This window comes from Callorhinchus milii, unplaced genomic scaffold (assembly GCF_018977255.1).
Source record: "Callorhinchus milii isolate IMCB2004 unplaced genomic scaffold, IMCB_Cmil_1.0 Scaffold4, whole genome shotgun sequence".
In the NCBI taxonomy this organism is placed as follows: domain Eukaryota; kingdom Metazoa; phylum Chordata; class Chondrichthyes; order Chimaeriformes; family Callorhinchidae; genus Callorhinchus; species Callorhinchus milii.
In genome coordinates, this window is record NW_024704745.1 from 62,655,548 (window position 1) to 62,671,107 (window position 15,560).

Here is a 15,560-nt window from a genome sequence, read left to right on the forward strand (position 1 = left end):
CACACAGTTGAAATTTTAAGTAGTATCATTATACAACCATGCTAAATTGATGTTTTATTTGTACTTTCCCTAGCCCAGGGATACTGGGGCCAATTCTCCTATTGCTGCACCAGCCAAGATCAGTTAATTCAGCATAGAACAAGGATTTACCCATCTATGTGGCTCAGTATTTATTTCTTTTCAATCAGTACAAAACAAACCTGATATTCTTTTCCTTCAAAGAAAGCCAGGTGTTGTTTTTGCTGGAGCTGTGTTAATAGGTAACTTAATTTGATTACTTCACGATCAGGCGTGCTGTACCAGTATATTGTATACTTCAAATATGGTGCCAGCACAATAATCTCAGGCAGGCACCAGCACTAATGACTGTATGAGAACCGCCTTCTGGACACGAATAGCTGAAACATTTTGTACCAGGACTTGTGCAGTGATCAAATAGGATGGTGAACATATATTGAGATTGTAAGAGATGTATGACGGGGATGCATTTGGTGTCGTAACATCTCTATTATTTAACATTCAGTGCAAATTAATCACGAGGGATGCTATCTCGAGCAATAACCTGGGAACAGACTCAGGATTTATCACTGGAAAGTTTTCAAAATAAAGTCAACAATTATACTTAAAGTACCCAGCAACAGTTTCTGTCAAATGTAGTGTGAGAGTTAATAATAATAATCCTTGCATGTCAATATATTTTTGTATAGCTCCTTATCACGTCGGAAGGATATAACGTAATGTACTGGCTAGAGCACTAGCCTCACAAGCGAGAGGACCTGGGTTCAATTCCTGGGCAGGGTGAAACATTAGGCAGGTTTTCCTTACTCCACACACTTCTATTTACCTAGCAGTAAGTAGGTACTTACTGCTGTGTGCCACAAAATATAGTCAATTCACTTTATAGTATATTCTGTGAAGGGCTTTGAGATGTCTCAAAGATGTGACAAGGCGGGGATTACTACATTAGAATTTGATTTATCAGGGTTCAACAGCAATCTGAACACATAAATTAAGCAAATTGTATATTTCAGATGGTTTCCCCCAAATTATAGGGTTAAACTACTACTGAATTATCTTACTGGAGGCATCAAGTTTACCAGTAATTCAATGCAGATCTTGAGATTCTGTGATCCAGTAAAACCTGTCATAACTTGTAAAAGGATCCAAGTTGAGGATGTGTATGTTTAAGGTGGGGAAAGCAGTAATAATTGTGGTTCTTTGGTCATTCGCATGTGTATTCTACTGTGAAAAGTAAAGGGTTTAATCAAGAAAACAATTACCTCATTCAACCACTTAAAATAAGTCAGTGAAAATGAATGTTTTATCTTTGGGAGATTTTCCATTAACAAAATTAAACCATGTTTAGTTCAATGAGTTTTCATTCATGATGAGTTTTAGGAGAGTTTTGTTCTTTCTAATTTTTTTCCACATTTCTATGGTAATTGTAATATCAAAGCCAAATTATAATTATCTTTTAATTCTATGGAAACCTTGGCAGAAACCACTAATGCCTGATACTGTACAACCAACTGCACAACCCTGATCCTTTCCTTTGACCCCGCCTTCCAATAAACTCATGGAAATTGTGCTAGGCAGGGAATAGATTAACATGAACACCACTGAGTACACTAGAGAAATCCAGTCCAGCTGGAAGATTTAGGCCACTTGAGTTAAATAGTCAAAATCTTTGTATCAGATACCCCAAGACTTTTGTACTATTATCTTGGTATAGATACTTTTAATGGATAAAAGATGTTCTGGAAGCAACACCATTGTTGAATACTCAAGGACTTGCCCTCCCCTTTGGAGAAGTGGACCGAACATCCCTACATATCAGCATAGATGCACTACCTGACTAAGAAATATGTTATGTTGATGCCTTTAGCAATAATGAATTAAATAATCATTGCAAATTATATTTTTTCTCAATAAGCCGCAATTCGGAGTCGGAGACCAAGCGTGAGTGAGGCAGGGGTTGGGTGGAGAGGGTGAAAGGAAAAGGAAAGAAAAAAGCAAGTCTCTGTCACATTTGCAAAATGGATTCTCCTGCAGAGACTCGTAGCAGAACTGTGAAATAAAATGTAAAGGGAAGAAAAAGTAAGGTAGGAGATTAATTCAATTTATTAAAAGTGCTTCTTACAGAATTTTCTCTCCCACATTTCCTTTCACTACATTCTTAATATAAAACTATTTCTGGTACACACAACTGTACAGTAGTCTTCCCTAAATACCAAATGAACACTTAACAATATGGAGTCAATTTTTCTAATATCAGAAACCCCTTCAATATTTACTGCCACTTCTTCAGCTGATCTCAAATGAAGAGGTTGAAAAGTAATTGCTCTGTTATGAATTAGCAACTCCCAAACAAACCTTCACTCACCAAGGCCAATTTGGCACACATCCCTGTATTGAAATTACTGGTTTTGGAATATTAATCTACTAAACAATATGCTAACAAATATGTAGGTTCTTTTTGATGGCTGCCAACCAAGGACTCCTAAGTGACTTAGAATTACTCTTGAAGGATTTTTTAAAAAAAATACAGATGCACATATTTATAAAAGCAAAATATACAGTAGATAAATACTTTGCTTTAATACTGTATATACTTCAGAAAATTAGAAACAAAGAAAACAAAAAAAACTGGATTCCCTCAATGGTTAAAGATAATTGATAAAACGCAATGCAGACATTCAGAAAATCACAGGTGCAACGCTGCATTAGACAATTCCAACCCAAATACAAGTTGCTTATCTCTAGGTGGAGAGGAGAATGGTGTAAAAATTACCTCCACCCACCTCGAAAAAAAAAGAGCAGTTCTTGGGAGTGAAATGTTGCTTCATGCATCTTCTAGTTTCTATATTAAATATTGCCAAGTTACTTGTAGCATTAATTTGTCTTAACTATCTCAACATGATATCCAGATTTGTGCCTTTCATCAATGTTACAAAAATGTACATTTGAAATAGATTATGTAACACATTGTGTTCTGTGAAGGGGACAACTGGATGCATAGAATAGCAAAACATTTAGGATTCAAAACTATAATTTCAGTGTCAAATCAATGCCTTAAGCAGAAGTTAGAGTGCAAATTTCTTAAATCAATTTAAACACTCAAATGGAATAAACTGAAAAATACAAATTTGATTAAATGTTGCACAGGTCAAAAAATTCCAAGTCATCACTGGTGCAACAATTAATCAAATTTGTGTTTGTTTCTGTTGATTCCATTAGAGTATTTCTTTAAATTGTAGTGTAATTTTCTTAAAACAATTGAGCTAACGCTGAAAATGTTGTCAGGAAAGGATTGTATGATAATAATCCTTACATTTGGCATACTGCCTTATGTCAAAATATCTCAAGGTGCTCCACAGAATTTCTTTTTCCGCAAAGTGTAATGATTGTTTGCAGGCGATGTGGCAATCAATTTGAGGAAAGCGAGATCCTACAGACAGTCATGAAGTGAATAACCATTTTTTAAAAAAACTTGGGGATTGTTATCCAAGACATAAGGAGAAACTCCCTTCTCTTTGCAAATAGTGCCTTGAAGCACTTTGACGTCTTGATGACAGAAAGCGCTATATCAAATGCAAGGATTATTTTTACATTATCTTTAACATCCACCTAAAACAGGCAAATGTGACCTTGGATTAATGTCTCAACTGAAGGGCAAAGTTGCTCCAACATTACATTGGAATGTCAGCCACTGTGAGCTCAAAGTCCCGCTATGGGACTCAAACCCACAACTTTCCAAATCATTGGTGATAGCGCTGAGCTAAACTGTTCTGACACAAAATGCTCCGTATACACAACACATAGAGAAAACAGTGCACTTAGCCATGGATGCAAGGAAAGTTGATAGTATTTGTGCTAATGCATCAGGTTTTTCTCTACACAGTATATAACATTGCACATTATTCACACTAGCTATCCTTTATTATCATTTCACTTATGCTGAGGTTTTAGGAGCAACTTTGTAACTGGTACAGGACTAAAACTGATGGTTTAGATTAGGCTCAAGTGAATATTACAGGTCTACATAATAGCAATTCCCACAATTCAAAGTATCTCAATGTGTGACGGCTTTAAAAGTACATGAATGTGCAGCACCAGAAAATACCATAGGGCACCTGGATAGATTTAGTTTTCAGCATCTTCCCAGTCTTTGAGACATTTCAATGAGATAGGGCACTGAATATAATACAAGTTTTTTTAAATTAAAAATTTTAAAAATGAGATTTAAAGATGTAAAAACTAAAGACCTACAACTCCCCAGACTCATATTTCAACATTTTCAGTTTGAATTCAGTTGTTATTCCCGTGGATATTTATTTTCCCTATCACAACCATTGTACCAACTCACTTATCCTTTATGATCTATGGGACAAAGCGGATTTTCAATTCCACTGTTCACAATCCACAAGGAGTTCAACAAAGCCAGCTTCAAGTATTAAAATATCCCCACTTTATCATCTACAGTTTACACAACAGAGCATAATTGCTCAACGTTTTGTGTTGCCAGAAGAAACCTTTCAAATATAAAAATGTGCAGTTGTTTGATGCATAATGCTTGCCTCAAGCTTTCTCCTTTTATCTACACTTCTAATGGAAAAATCATTTAATACTCTAGAATTTTAAAAAAATACTGCAGAACCTCGAACACACTCAATTTCTTCTACAATAACTATATCACTTGGTAATTTCTGAGTTATAAAATTCATGCCAGTTAGCAGAGGAAACAGTGGCAAACCCACTCATAAATATTCAGTGTTGTTTGGTGCTTAAAAGGAATTTACATCACATTCACAAGCAAGTTTCACAAACGACATTCTTCTAAATACAATCCCCTTTGGGCTTTTCTTCAGATATTCAAGTGCAATCACATACGAGGAAGAAATAACTTGACAAATAAGCTCAATGTGACTCATTTGGCAGAAAAAAACACCTTACGTTTCCAAGCACCGTTTTTAGTACAAACACCAATTCTTGAAACATTTTCACTGCTGGAAGTAGCTAAAATATTTCTAGTTATCCAATGAGATACCATACCACTGAAGTTTATCACTCAAATTTACTTATGTTGTACTTTATGGAAAAGCCATTGATGTACAATTATGCATGGTTAGTTTTTATAGATTGTGGTATATTTTTGGGTGCATTAAGAAGACATTAGTGACGGAGAACTGAAGCTTTTCTAGCTTTTTGGACCCAGTGTTAGCATTCAGGACTCCCAGAGGACTATTTGCCTGTTTAGATGGATGTTAAAGATAATATAATTATTGCATTTGATATATCTCCTATCATGTCATTGAAATGTTTTAAAGTGCTTCAAACAAAGTAAACTCCCTCTTCTGTACCCCAACATTTGCCGTAACTCCAATTTTCAGAAGACAAGCTCCAATACCTACTTAAATAATAATAATCCTTGCATTTGATACAGCGCCTTATCACTTCTTTCAAAGCGCTTCACAGAATATACTGTAAACTGAATTGACTATATTTTGTGGATGAAACGTGGCAGCTAATTGGGCACAGCAATGTACCACAAGCAGTCATGGATTAAGTGACCAAATTATTTTTTTTAATTATTTTTTTGAAGGGATTATTACATCCGGAAAAACGATCCACCAATCGACTAACAACCAGGTTCCTACTTACTGCTAGATAAACAGAGGTGTGTGGAGTAAGGAAACTTGTCCAACGTTTCGCCCTGCCAGGAATTGAACTCAGGTCTTTCGCTTGCGAGGCAAGTGCTCTAACCAATATGCTACAGGACTCCACCTGCATTATTCATAGTAGCCATTCTCATGGTGTCTGAATGTGATCGTCAATTTAGTGCCTCACTGTGACAAATTACATTCCTTTTGTCCTGGGTGCTGCCCCCACTAGGCTCCCCACAATGAGAAAAGGAGATTTCTATCAGTGTGGTCTAGGTTCAAACACAGTGGTGAAAGTATTCCATTGAACCCAATAATTTTTTTGCCACCTCTAAAAAGTGTTGCCATCATTAATGCTAAAACAAACTCTCCAAAATAATTGCAGAGGATCTTTTCGTATCAGTCAGGCAGAGATGAAGAATAAGCAGCCGATCCAGTGGGAGATGTAAGGTGCAAAAAAGCTCAAACTAAGGAAAGAGAGTTAAGCAAAGAAGGCAAGCCTTAATCTTATCCTAACCATCTTTAAGCTTTCAAATACAGAAACATTTTTCAGCTTTGTATACAAGAGGAAAATTTCAGTCTGATTATGATCTGGGAGCACTGTAGCATGAAACCACTTAGTCTGATCTAAAGCCATTTGCATTTTTTGTTTATGGAAGTTTGGGAGGGGTGAAACAAGAATTTAAAAAACTCACTAAGTTGCTACTGTTGCCACAAAGCCACGCACATCAAAATAAAACTTTCTCATTGGGCATTCCGTTGTTTAAAGTATAAGATTATGCAGACTACAACAACTCGCCTTCAATATACAATGGCTCTACAACGTCGTGATTGATTAGTTCAAAGTTTTCATGTCCAATCCAATGCTCCACGTTCCTCTTTCGGCCTGTGAAAAAGTTGTCCACAACAGTAACTTCATGGCCATCCATCATCAGTTTGTCAGCCAGATGAGAACCAACAAATCCTGCTCCTCCAGTGATCTGGAACGGAACACCAAGAATACATTAGCTTCAAAAGAAATTGGCCTCACACCCTAAAATAATTTGAATTGCAAAAACACTTGACTAGATCGTGGAAAGCCAGTTAGTCAAAACTTCTGCTTTTTTACCCCAAGACAGTTAATTGGAAAATAAATCAAGCAGATCTTAATAATAATTCTTGCATTTGATATAGCGCCTTATCAAATCTTCGAGACATCTCAAAGCACTTCAAATATAATAATAATAATAATCCTTGCATTTGATATAGCGCTTTTCACGTCGGGAGGACGTCCCAAAGCGCTTCACAGAACACACTGTAAAGTGAATTGACTGTATATTTGTGGGCGAACGCGGCAGCCAATTGCGCACAGCAATGTCCCACAAACAGTCGTAGATTAAAAATGACCAATTTATTATAGTTTTGGGTTTTTGGAGGGATTATTAGTAAAGTGAATTGACTGTATATTTTGTGGGCAAAATGTGGCAGTGTCCTACAAACAGTCGTGGATTGAGGGACCAAATTATTTTTTTGAAGGGATTATTACACCTGGGAAAAGCGATCCGCCAATCGACTAATAATGGGTTCCTATTTACTGCTAGGTAAACAGTGGCGTGTGGATTAAGAAAACTTGCCTAACGTTTCCCCCTCCCAGGGAATCAAACCCAGGTCCTCTCACTTGCGAGGCAAATTTAGTCTACATTTGAATATTAAAAGAATCCTAATATCCCATTCTCATAAGGTGTCTGGCATCTCTTGAACAGATGTATCAATAAGAAAGAAAGGTAATGTGGGGTGAGCTCTTTTCTGATTTTACCACAAAGGAATACCTACCATATACTTAGGAGCTATCTCAAAATTGATTTGACTCTCATACAAATACACAGTCACTACATTTTACCATAATTACTGTGAAATGATTTGAGACCGTCTCTATCAGATGATATAAGGCTCTATCAAATGCAAAGATTATTATTTAGATTACAGTTGTTTTTTTTTGGGGGGGTGGGAGAAGAAAGTGAAGGAATAAAAGGAACCAATGCGCTTAGGAAATGCTTTAGGTGAGGAGAATTTTTTTTTCACATAGCTGGTAAAAGATTTTTATATCCAATATGATGAGCAGTGTAATATCCTCCTTCTTGAGATTACCTGGTGCATGCAACCATAATCAAATACTTCTATGACTGCCGTACCACAAGTTGCTCATCTATAGGATAGCCCTAGCTCGGAGGTGTGTTTCAAGCATAAGACATTTGACACATACACTAACTTTAACACAGTGTTGTCCAATAGAACTCGCTAACTAGCCACAGGTGTGGTAGCGATGACATGGTTTTAGCTAGCTGATTATTTTAGTAAAAAAAACACTTTACATACACTCACACAATACAGGTAAATGTTTTAATAATAATACTTGCATTTGATTCAAGATGTCTCAAAGCGCTTCACAGAATATACTGTAAAGTGAAACAAAAACAGAAGTCGCTGGGAACACTCAGGTCAGATAGCATCTAAGGATGAGCTGTTATGATCTGAAATGGTTCAATTTCAAACCATAACAACTCATCTTCCCCCTCCCCCTCTTCTGTGAACATTACCACATCATCTGGGTCCCAGACACACCTCTCTCTGATTTACCTATTTTGTTGCAAATGTCCCCCTTTTGTTTTGCATTATTAACACCTCTATTCCCCTGCTTTGTTGCAAACCCCCCACCCTTTGTTTTGCATCATTAACACCTCTTTAACCCATCATCCCCTGTATTCTACCCCATTTTCTCCTTTGCTTCCTTGCCCTGCCTCCTCCCTCTCTATTAGCCCATAAAAGCCTCTCCCTCTTAACATGCCCCAGTTCTGACGAAGGATCGTGGAACCCAAATGTTGACTCACTTTCCTTTCTCCATAGATGCTGCCTGATCTGCTGAGTGAGTGTTCCCAGCGACTTCTCTTTTTGTTTCAGATTTCCAGCATCTGCAGTATTTTGCGTTTTGTTTTATCCTGTAAAGTGGATTGATTAACTGTATACTTGTGGGTGAAACGCAGGAGCCAATTACGCACAGCAGTGTCCCAAAAACAGTCGTGGATTGAAGTCACCAATTTTATTTTATTTTTCTTGAGGGATTATTATCAGGCGTGTGGAATAAGAAAACTTGCCCAAGGTTTCGTTCTACTGGGAATCAAACCTAGGTCTCTCACCGGCAAGGCGAGTGCTCTAACAGAGCTATAGGACTCTGTTTACATATATATTTACTTAACAAACATCTATCACCATTCAGTGGAAAATTTTGCAATCTTTCTCTTTCAAAGTTTGGAATTCTGACACGAATTTATCAGACAGCGCATCTTAGTGCAGCTCTATTTATTTTATAAGACATGCCAATCCTGTCCCTGCTCTCCGTCCAGAACACGGTTGGATGCTGCTTACCCTTTGCCAAGAAGTGCCCTAATGGAGCTGCTCGTTACTAGCTGGGCTTGTGTTCTTCTACTGATCTGGAGCAGTTATTCTGACTGGTCGAGCTGACTATGATCCACAACACACAGAACGACCAAAGTACATTTGCACACGCTGCTTTGCATCTGCACACAAAAATGTCAAATACACATGCACACTCTGTGCAAATAGGAGTATTGAGATCATATGCTCAACAATGGTGCCTATTGCTCATTTTTATTTACGAATCAGAAACGCAATTTCACCGCACTTGGACTTCCAATTTGCGATATGTGGTTAGTGGCTAACGCATTGAACAACATTGCTCTAACAATACGAGCAGAAAGTTGCCCTGATAGTCAACCGAATTTGGAACTAATGACCATCCAATGACCCAAATACTGAAATGAGTGACACAGGGAGAAACACAGCAATAAGGGAGGTCATATGCAGAATTATGCAGGAAACGTTGAAAACAAGCTCATCATTATTTACTATTTGTACCTCCATTAATTACAAGATTTGAAATGCTGGCTCCCTATTGCCAAGCATGGGGTCTATGCAGCAGGAGGCTATGCTTGAACAGATTTAATTGAAAGAATATTTGGGGAAATAAATGGACAATTATGTTCGCTCATTAAGTCAGGCACACAAGACATTGAAGCAGATAAAACTTGTCGACACTTGCCTACAGAGTATGTGTTATAATAATAATAATAATCCTTGCATTTGATATAGCGCTTTTTCACGCCTTCTAGGCGTCTCAAAGAGCTCCACAGAATATGCTGTAAAGTGAATTGACCGTATACTTGTGGGCGAAACATGGCAGCCAATTGTACACAGCAGTGTCCCATAAACAGTTGTGCGTTAAAAATGACCAATTTATTATTGTTTTGGAGGGATTATTATTAGGCGTGTGGAGTAAGGAAAGGTTTCACCCTGCCTGGAATTGAACCCAGGTGTCTCACTTGCAAAACGAGTGCTCTAACCACTGAGCTACAGGACTCCAGATGTAAAATGAACAATCCTTGTGTTCAAAAAAGGATAACACTACCCAAATCTTTCTACAAGATTTTGAGTGAAACTGACAAATGCTATTCAATAAGACATCAAAAGATTGCTACAAGATCGCCTTCAACTGACAAGTATAATTGAGTCATAAAACTATACAGCCTTCTGTCCCACCAAACAAATATCAGGAAATTTTAGCTTTTGTTGTAAGATATTTTTCTTTTTCCTCTATTATCTGCTAGAACAATAGGAGTCACCTTTTGTTAGGCTTCCTTCAAATATGTGAAACTTGTCACTGTTCACCATGGGCATATTTGTGCAAAAGCTCATGGCACATGGGATGCAAAAGAGGACCAGCCATACGTAAACCTAAGAACGAACTGTGAACCTTTTTTTTTGTACATAACAATGACAACAACTTGCACTTATATAGCGCCATTCACGCTGGGTAGCATTTTGAAGGGTTTAAAATGAACAATTCTTGTGGGGTTCCTAGATTAAATATTAATTTCTGGGGACTTTTTTGCTAAGGCTTAAACCAATAATTTTAAATTTTTAAAGAGATCCTTTATCACTTAGAAATTGAATTTTTTAAGTCATTAATGCATTAGAATGGCACTTAGCTACCACCTGTGACTGTAGATGTGCCTGCTGACCGAGAATGGATTGTTTGCTTTCCCATTTCTGTGATTTTAAAATTGAACAGTATTTCTTTACTAAACAAATCAAAGCACTTGAGTATTTAAGAGTAAATAGACCAATCTCAAAGCATTTTATATGAATTAGTTAAGTGTAGTAACTGTTTTTGTAGATAACCATAGCAGCTATTTTGAACACAGCAAGTTTCAACAAACAGCTATGAGATAAATTAACAATTTAGAGAGAATTTTGTCCTGGCCAACAATCATTTAGATAACTTGACAAATTAACAATTTATCTGGATGATTGTTGGCCAGGGCAAAATTCTCTTCTTTCAGATAGTTCCACGACATCTTTAATATCCACCTGAAGAATAGGCAGACATGTCCTGTTTAATTTCTTATCTGACAGCAACTATGACACTGCTAGTATTAAACTGCAGCCTAGACTGAGACCCACAAAGTAATGAACCAGAGGTGAGAGTGCCAACAAATGGAGCCAAGTAGAAACCTGTAGATAACAGTGTAGTTTCTTGATTCAGCCTCTTTTGCTTCCATAAGACGTAGGAGTAGACCATTCGGCCCTTCGAGCCTGCCCCGCCATGTATTAAGATCATAGCTGATCTTCTAACCTATAATATAATAATAATCCTTGCATTTGATACAGCACTTTTCACGTCTTCTGGACGTCTCAAAGAGCTTCACAGAATATGCTGTAAAGTGAATTGATCATATATTTGTGGGCGAAACGTGGCAGCCAATTGCACAAAGCAGTGTCCCACAAACATCATGGATTGAAAATGATCAATTTATTATTGTTTTGTTTTGGAGGGATATAACTACTTGTTAACTGGCAGCCTGTGCGAGTACCTTTCCTCTTAAGTCTACAGATTGAACCACAAAAGGACTGCGGCTATAAGTACTTCCCACAATTTACACATACCTACAGAATCTACTTCTTGCTTACTGAAGTACTACTGTAGCAAATTGAAACAAGTCAGTTGGGTTTTTAGAAGATGTGACTTGCTATTCCCCAGATACAAGTTTAATTTAATTCATTTAGAATATTCAATTGGAAGTCTCAAATTTAGAAACTGAGGATGTCAAAGGTACGTATACAGATTAGCTTCTTTTTAAAATTTCAGGAGTTTCCAACAATTTGCATTATGACTTCAGTTAACTCTGATTTAGGTCAAATTAATTTGTTTTTACCTTCAACACAGCAGATAGGGGAATTACTATTGGTGATCACTTACATATTGAATACTGAAGAGTGCAAATTGTATCTTGTTGATATTTATCTTCAACAATACAGATAAAGACAGTACCTAGTTTCTCAGACCAGCGATTTTTCCCTTCAGATTGAAACTGTTAAGCTTTTACAAAGGAACGTAGCCTGTGCAAATGGACACTTCATCACTTCCTTTTTTGTCTTTCCCGTTTTATAAACAAAATAAAAACATTAACTGTGCTCATCAACTGGTGTAGCATAATGCATAAATTCTTTCATATGACAAACTATAATTCCCCTCTTTGAACATGAAAAACTATACAAATAATTACATGGTTTGCAATTATATACACAATCCCACTTCATTATTAGCACCATCTGTACAATGCTTTTTAAAAAAGCTGAAATGAGAAACTTACAACAGTCTAAAGTTCAGGACCTTCTGCTGCAACCTGCTGAAACTCAAATGAAACGTTCTTAGTTACCGCCTCAATTGAACTGAGCCATATAAGGTTTTTGACTAAACTGAATCGTTCTTAAATTATGCATTAACTCTCAGTGAAGTCTTCAAGTGAATAGTCATTATTTCCTTACTTTCGTCAGGATATTGAGTATGGGGCCCCACCCAATGACTGGGTGGTTTAGGTAGGACACTAGGGGAAGGTGTCTCGCTGAACTTTGTCCAGCATAATTTTGATCTCCTAATTCCATTTACCCATCCTATCCCCATATCCCTTAATCCCTCTTCCCTTTCCCCCCCACCATACCATCCCCAAAATAAGTCTACAATTCATATACATGTATTTATTCATATATTTATTATTATTTTATTATTTATTACTGCAGACGAGAAACCTTACCAAACAAACTTAATGCTGGCTTCAGTATTTTATACTGTCCCCATTTTCTCTGTATCAATTACAATCCTAATGAATTTGAAAAACAGATGGCAGATTTAAAAAACAAAATCTGAAATTTGCATCTGAAGAAAGGAAAATTCAATTTGTATCATTTCTTTATACAATAATCATCAGCTATAAATATTACATTGTTTCTCATCAACACGTTAAGATTGATACCTCCACCTCTTCCACAAGTTAACAACCAATTCTAATATCAAATAACCACCAACTTTACCACTCTGCTCCACTCTCAATTCCAGATTCATTGCAGTTCTGCCAGACCTCTTGTCCGACATCAAGCTCTTGACAAGCCTCAACTGAATATGAACAAAACTGAAATGCTGCTCAATTCTCCATGTATTTCTGTTAGATTTCTCCAACGCCTTCCTCGCTGCGCTCCCAGCAATCCCCTACAATCCACTAATTCAGTATCCTCTCTTGGACTCAGCTCTGTGTACCCATTATCTCAGTATATACATCATCTCAATATATATCACCCAGCATATCAACAACAAGACCCTTCTGCTGACCATTTTCCTCCAACCTATTGCCCCACTTTATGTCTGTAATCTCTTCTTGCTACACTCCCCCCATTCCCTTCATTCAACAAACTCAGGCATCCTACATTCCCCTCCCCTCCTTCCTCCTTTCTGTGGAACTCCCTCTCAAAGCTCTTTCACTTCAAATTCTCTCTTCTCGCCTTCAAAATTTCTAGTCAGTTCTTTGATTATGCCTTCGGTCATCTTCATCTTACTCCCCTCCTTGCTTTGTGCCCCTACTATCCATGAAAAGAGTTTTAAGATGTTCCAAATAAATCTGTTTTCTGATAAGATTTATACCTACACCTCTGCTTTAAACTAAGGGAATGGAAAAACAACCTACAGTTTGCTAAAATTCAGGGCCTATAATAAATTATGTTAGAAGAGAAATATGAAATTATTTACACAATAAAAATTGGAAAATGCTTACCAAAATTCTTTTACGATCCTTTTCTGATAGGAACTTCACTGGAGGGTATTTTTGTGATATGCTATTGGAAAATAGAAATGTTAAAATATATCAATTAAATTATCAGAAGTGCAAACAATGGAATTACTTCTCGTCACTTGTACATCGAGTACCTTTCATTTCAAAATATTTGAAATTAATTCTCAAATAATGTTTTTTTCAGTGAAAAGGTTTAATGATGAAAACTGGTCAATAATTTGAAAAACAGCACGTAGGACTGCCATTTGCCTATGAAACTACAAGCACTTTGAGATGTCCTTACGGCATAAAAGATGGTTTATCAAATGCAAGTATTATTAAACAAGCTGTAGACCCTCCAGAATTCTACAGCCCTTGTTCTCTTTTGGATCAGACTCCACTAGCCCATCACTCCCATCCTCACTCAGTTGCATTGACTCCTCATCCCCCAGTGGACAGAATTTAAGATTCACATCCTCAGTTTCAAATGCCTCAAAGCTAACAGCCAAGGCAGGTGTTCTGTGCTCATCAGTTCATCATTTCAATCTAGCAGACAGATTGTAGGATCCACTGTTGCGTTTTAAAACTCTTATTTTTTATTATACACAGTGTAATTAAAAATATAAAATGTATAATTATACATAATCACATAATATACAATACATATTAATAGTTTTAAAAATGATTTGAGATCACACCCAAATAACCCTTTATTAAAGAATGGCAATTCAATCGACCTTTCTGCAGGTTCAATGAAAAGCCTGAAATCTTTAGCTATGCAAAGCAAAATTCTGACTGCAGATACCAACATCTTGAGAACATCTTTGGCTGAATTCATCTGAGCCACACATTATCTACTCAATTTATTGCCTGTTCTTTGGTGTCGAAGTTCCATTGTCATGAAGTTTTTTTTAAAAATCATAAAAATCAAGAGAAGCAATACATACCTGGTTTCTATTTCTCTAATTTTTTCTTTCAAGGGTGCTATTGCCTAGAAAAATCAAACGAAAATAATTTGTAAACGATATAATTTGACAATCTTTGTGCAAATACTTCTATCAATCTCAGAATAGAAATTACGGAAGACATTTTCTATCCTTTTGGTTATAACAAACTATCAGAACAAAATTTACAGAATTTTGTATTGATACAGTATTAAAGAGTTTCACAAGATTATCCAGAAACAAGATTAAAAGAAACTTAAAGAGGAGCAATTTTGTGTAAGTATTCTCACAGCTGTGTAGATTATCTTTAAAAGAACAAGACTGAATATCCCTGACTGAATATAAAACAGGCTACCAAATCTTAGACCTCTGCAATCTAAAGTCAAACATTCACAGCCTGAGTCAACATTCCTTGGATTATTTGTTTCTCTGTATGGGAAGCACCTCGTCTCTCTGCTTTCATGCCGCAGGATGAGAAACTCAGTGCAACAACAGCTAGGGAAGAGGACAAAAGAAGGAATGCACAGTACTAGTATAGCATATAATTTTAATTACTACTGCAACAGTTTTAAAACTTGCTGATAGAGCAACAAGTTCAATTCAAAAAGGTTTGGCACATCCTGCAACACAATGTTACAAACAACCTATATAACCCGTGACAAATATTTCTATACTTCAATGTAAAAACAATTAAAGTAAGTAACTGACCTCTTCTATTTTTCCCTCAATTCCCTGTTCCTTTTCTTCTTGTAATGACCTGTGCAAAATATAAAAATCATATTTAAAAAATTGTAACATTA

The 15,560-nt window shown here is 36.6% G+C and overlaps 1 protein-coding gene across 2 annotated transcripts in view; it reads right to left on the bottom strand.

The window, feature by feature from the left end:
- Positions 1 to 15,560, bottom strand: part of uxs1 (UDP-glucuronate decarboxylase 1) — a 44,724-nt gene that overhangs the window by 17,329 nt on the left and 11,835 nt on the right. For both annotated transcript variants that reach the window (XM_007885045.2, XM_007885059.2), the window contains exons 3-6: positions 15,469 to 15,517; positions 14,764 to 14,807; positions 13,820 to 13,880; positions 6,460 to 6,640 (exon numbers count right to left, since the gene is read on the bottom strand). In XM_007885045.2, the coding sequence (XP_007883236.1) occupies positions 6,460 to 6,640; positions 13,820 to 13,880; positions 14,764 to 14,807; positions 15,469 to 15,517 (335 nt within the window). The remainder of the gene's footprint in view (positions 1 to 6,459; positions 6,641 to 13,819; positions 13,881 to 14,763; positions 14,808 to 15,468; positions 15,518 to 15,560) is intronic.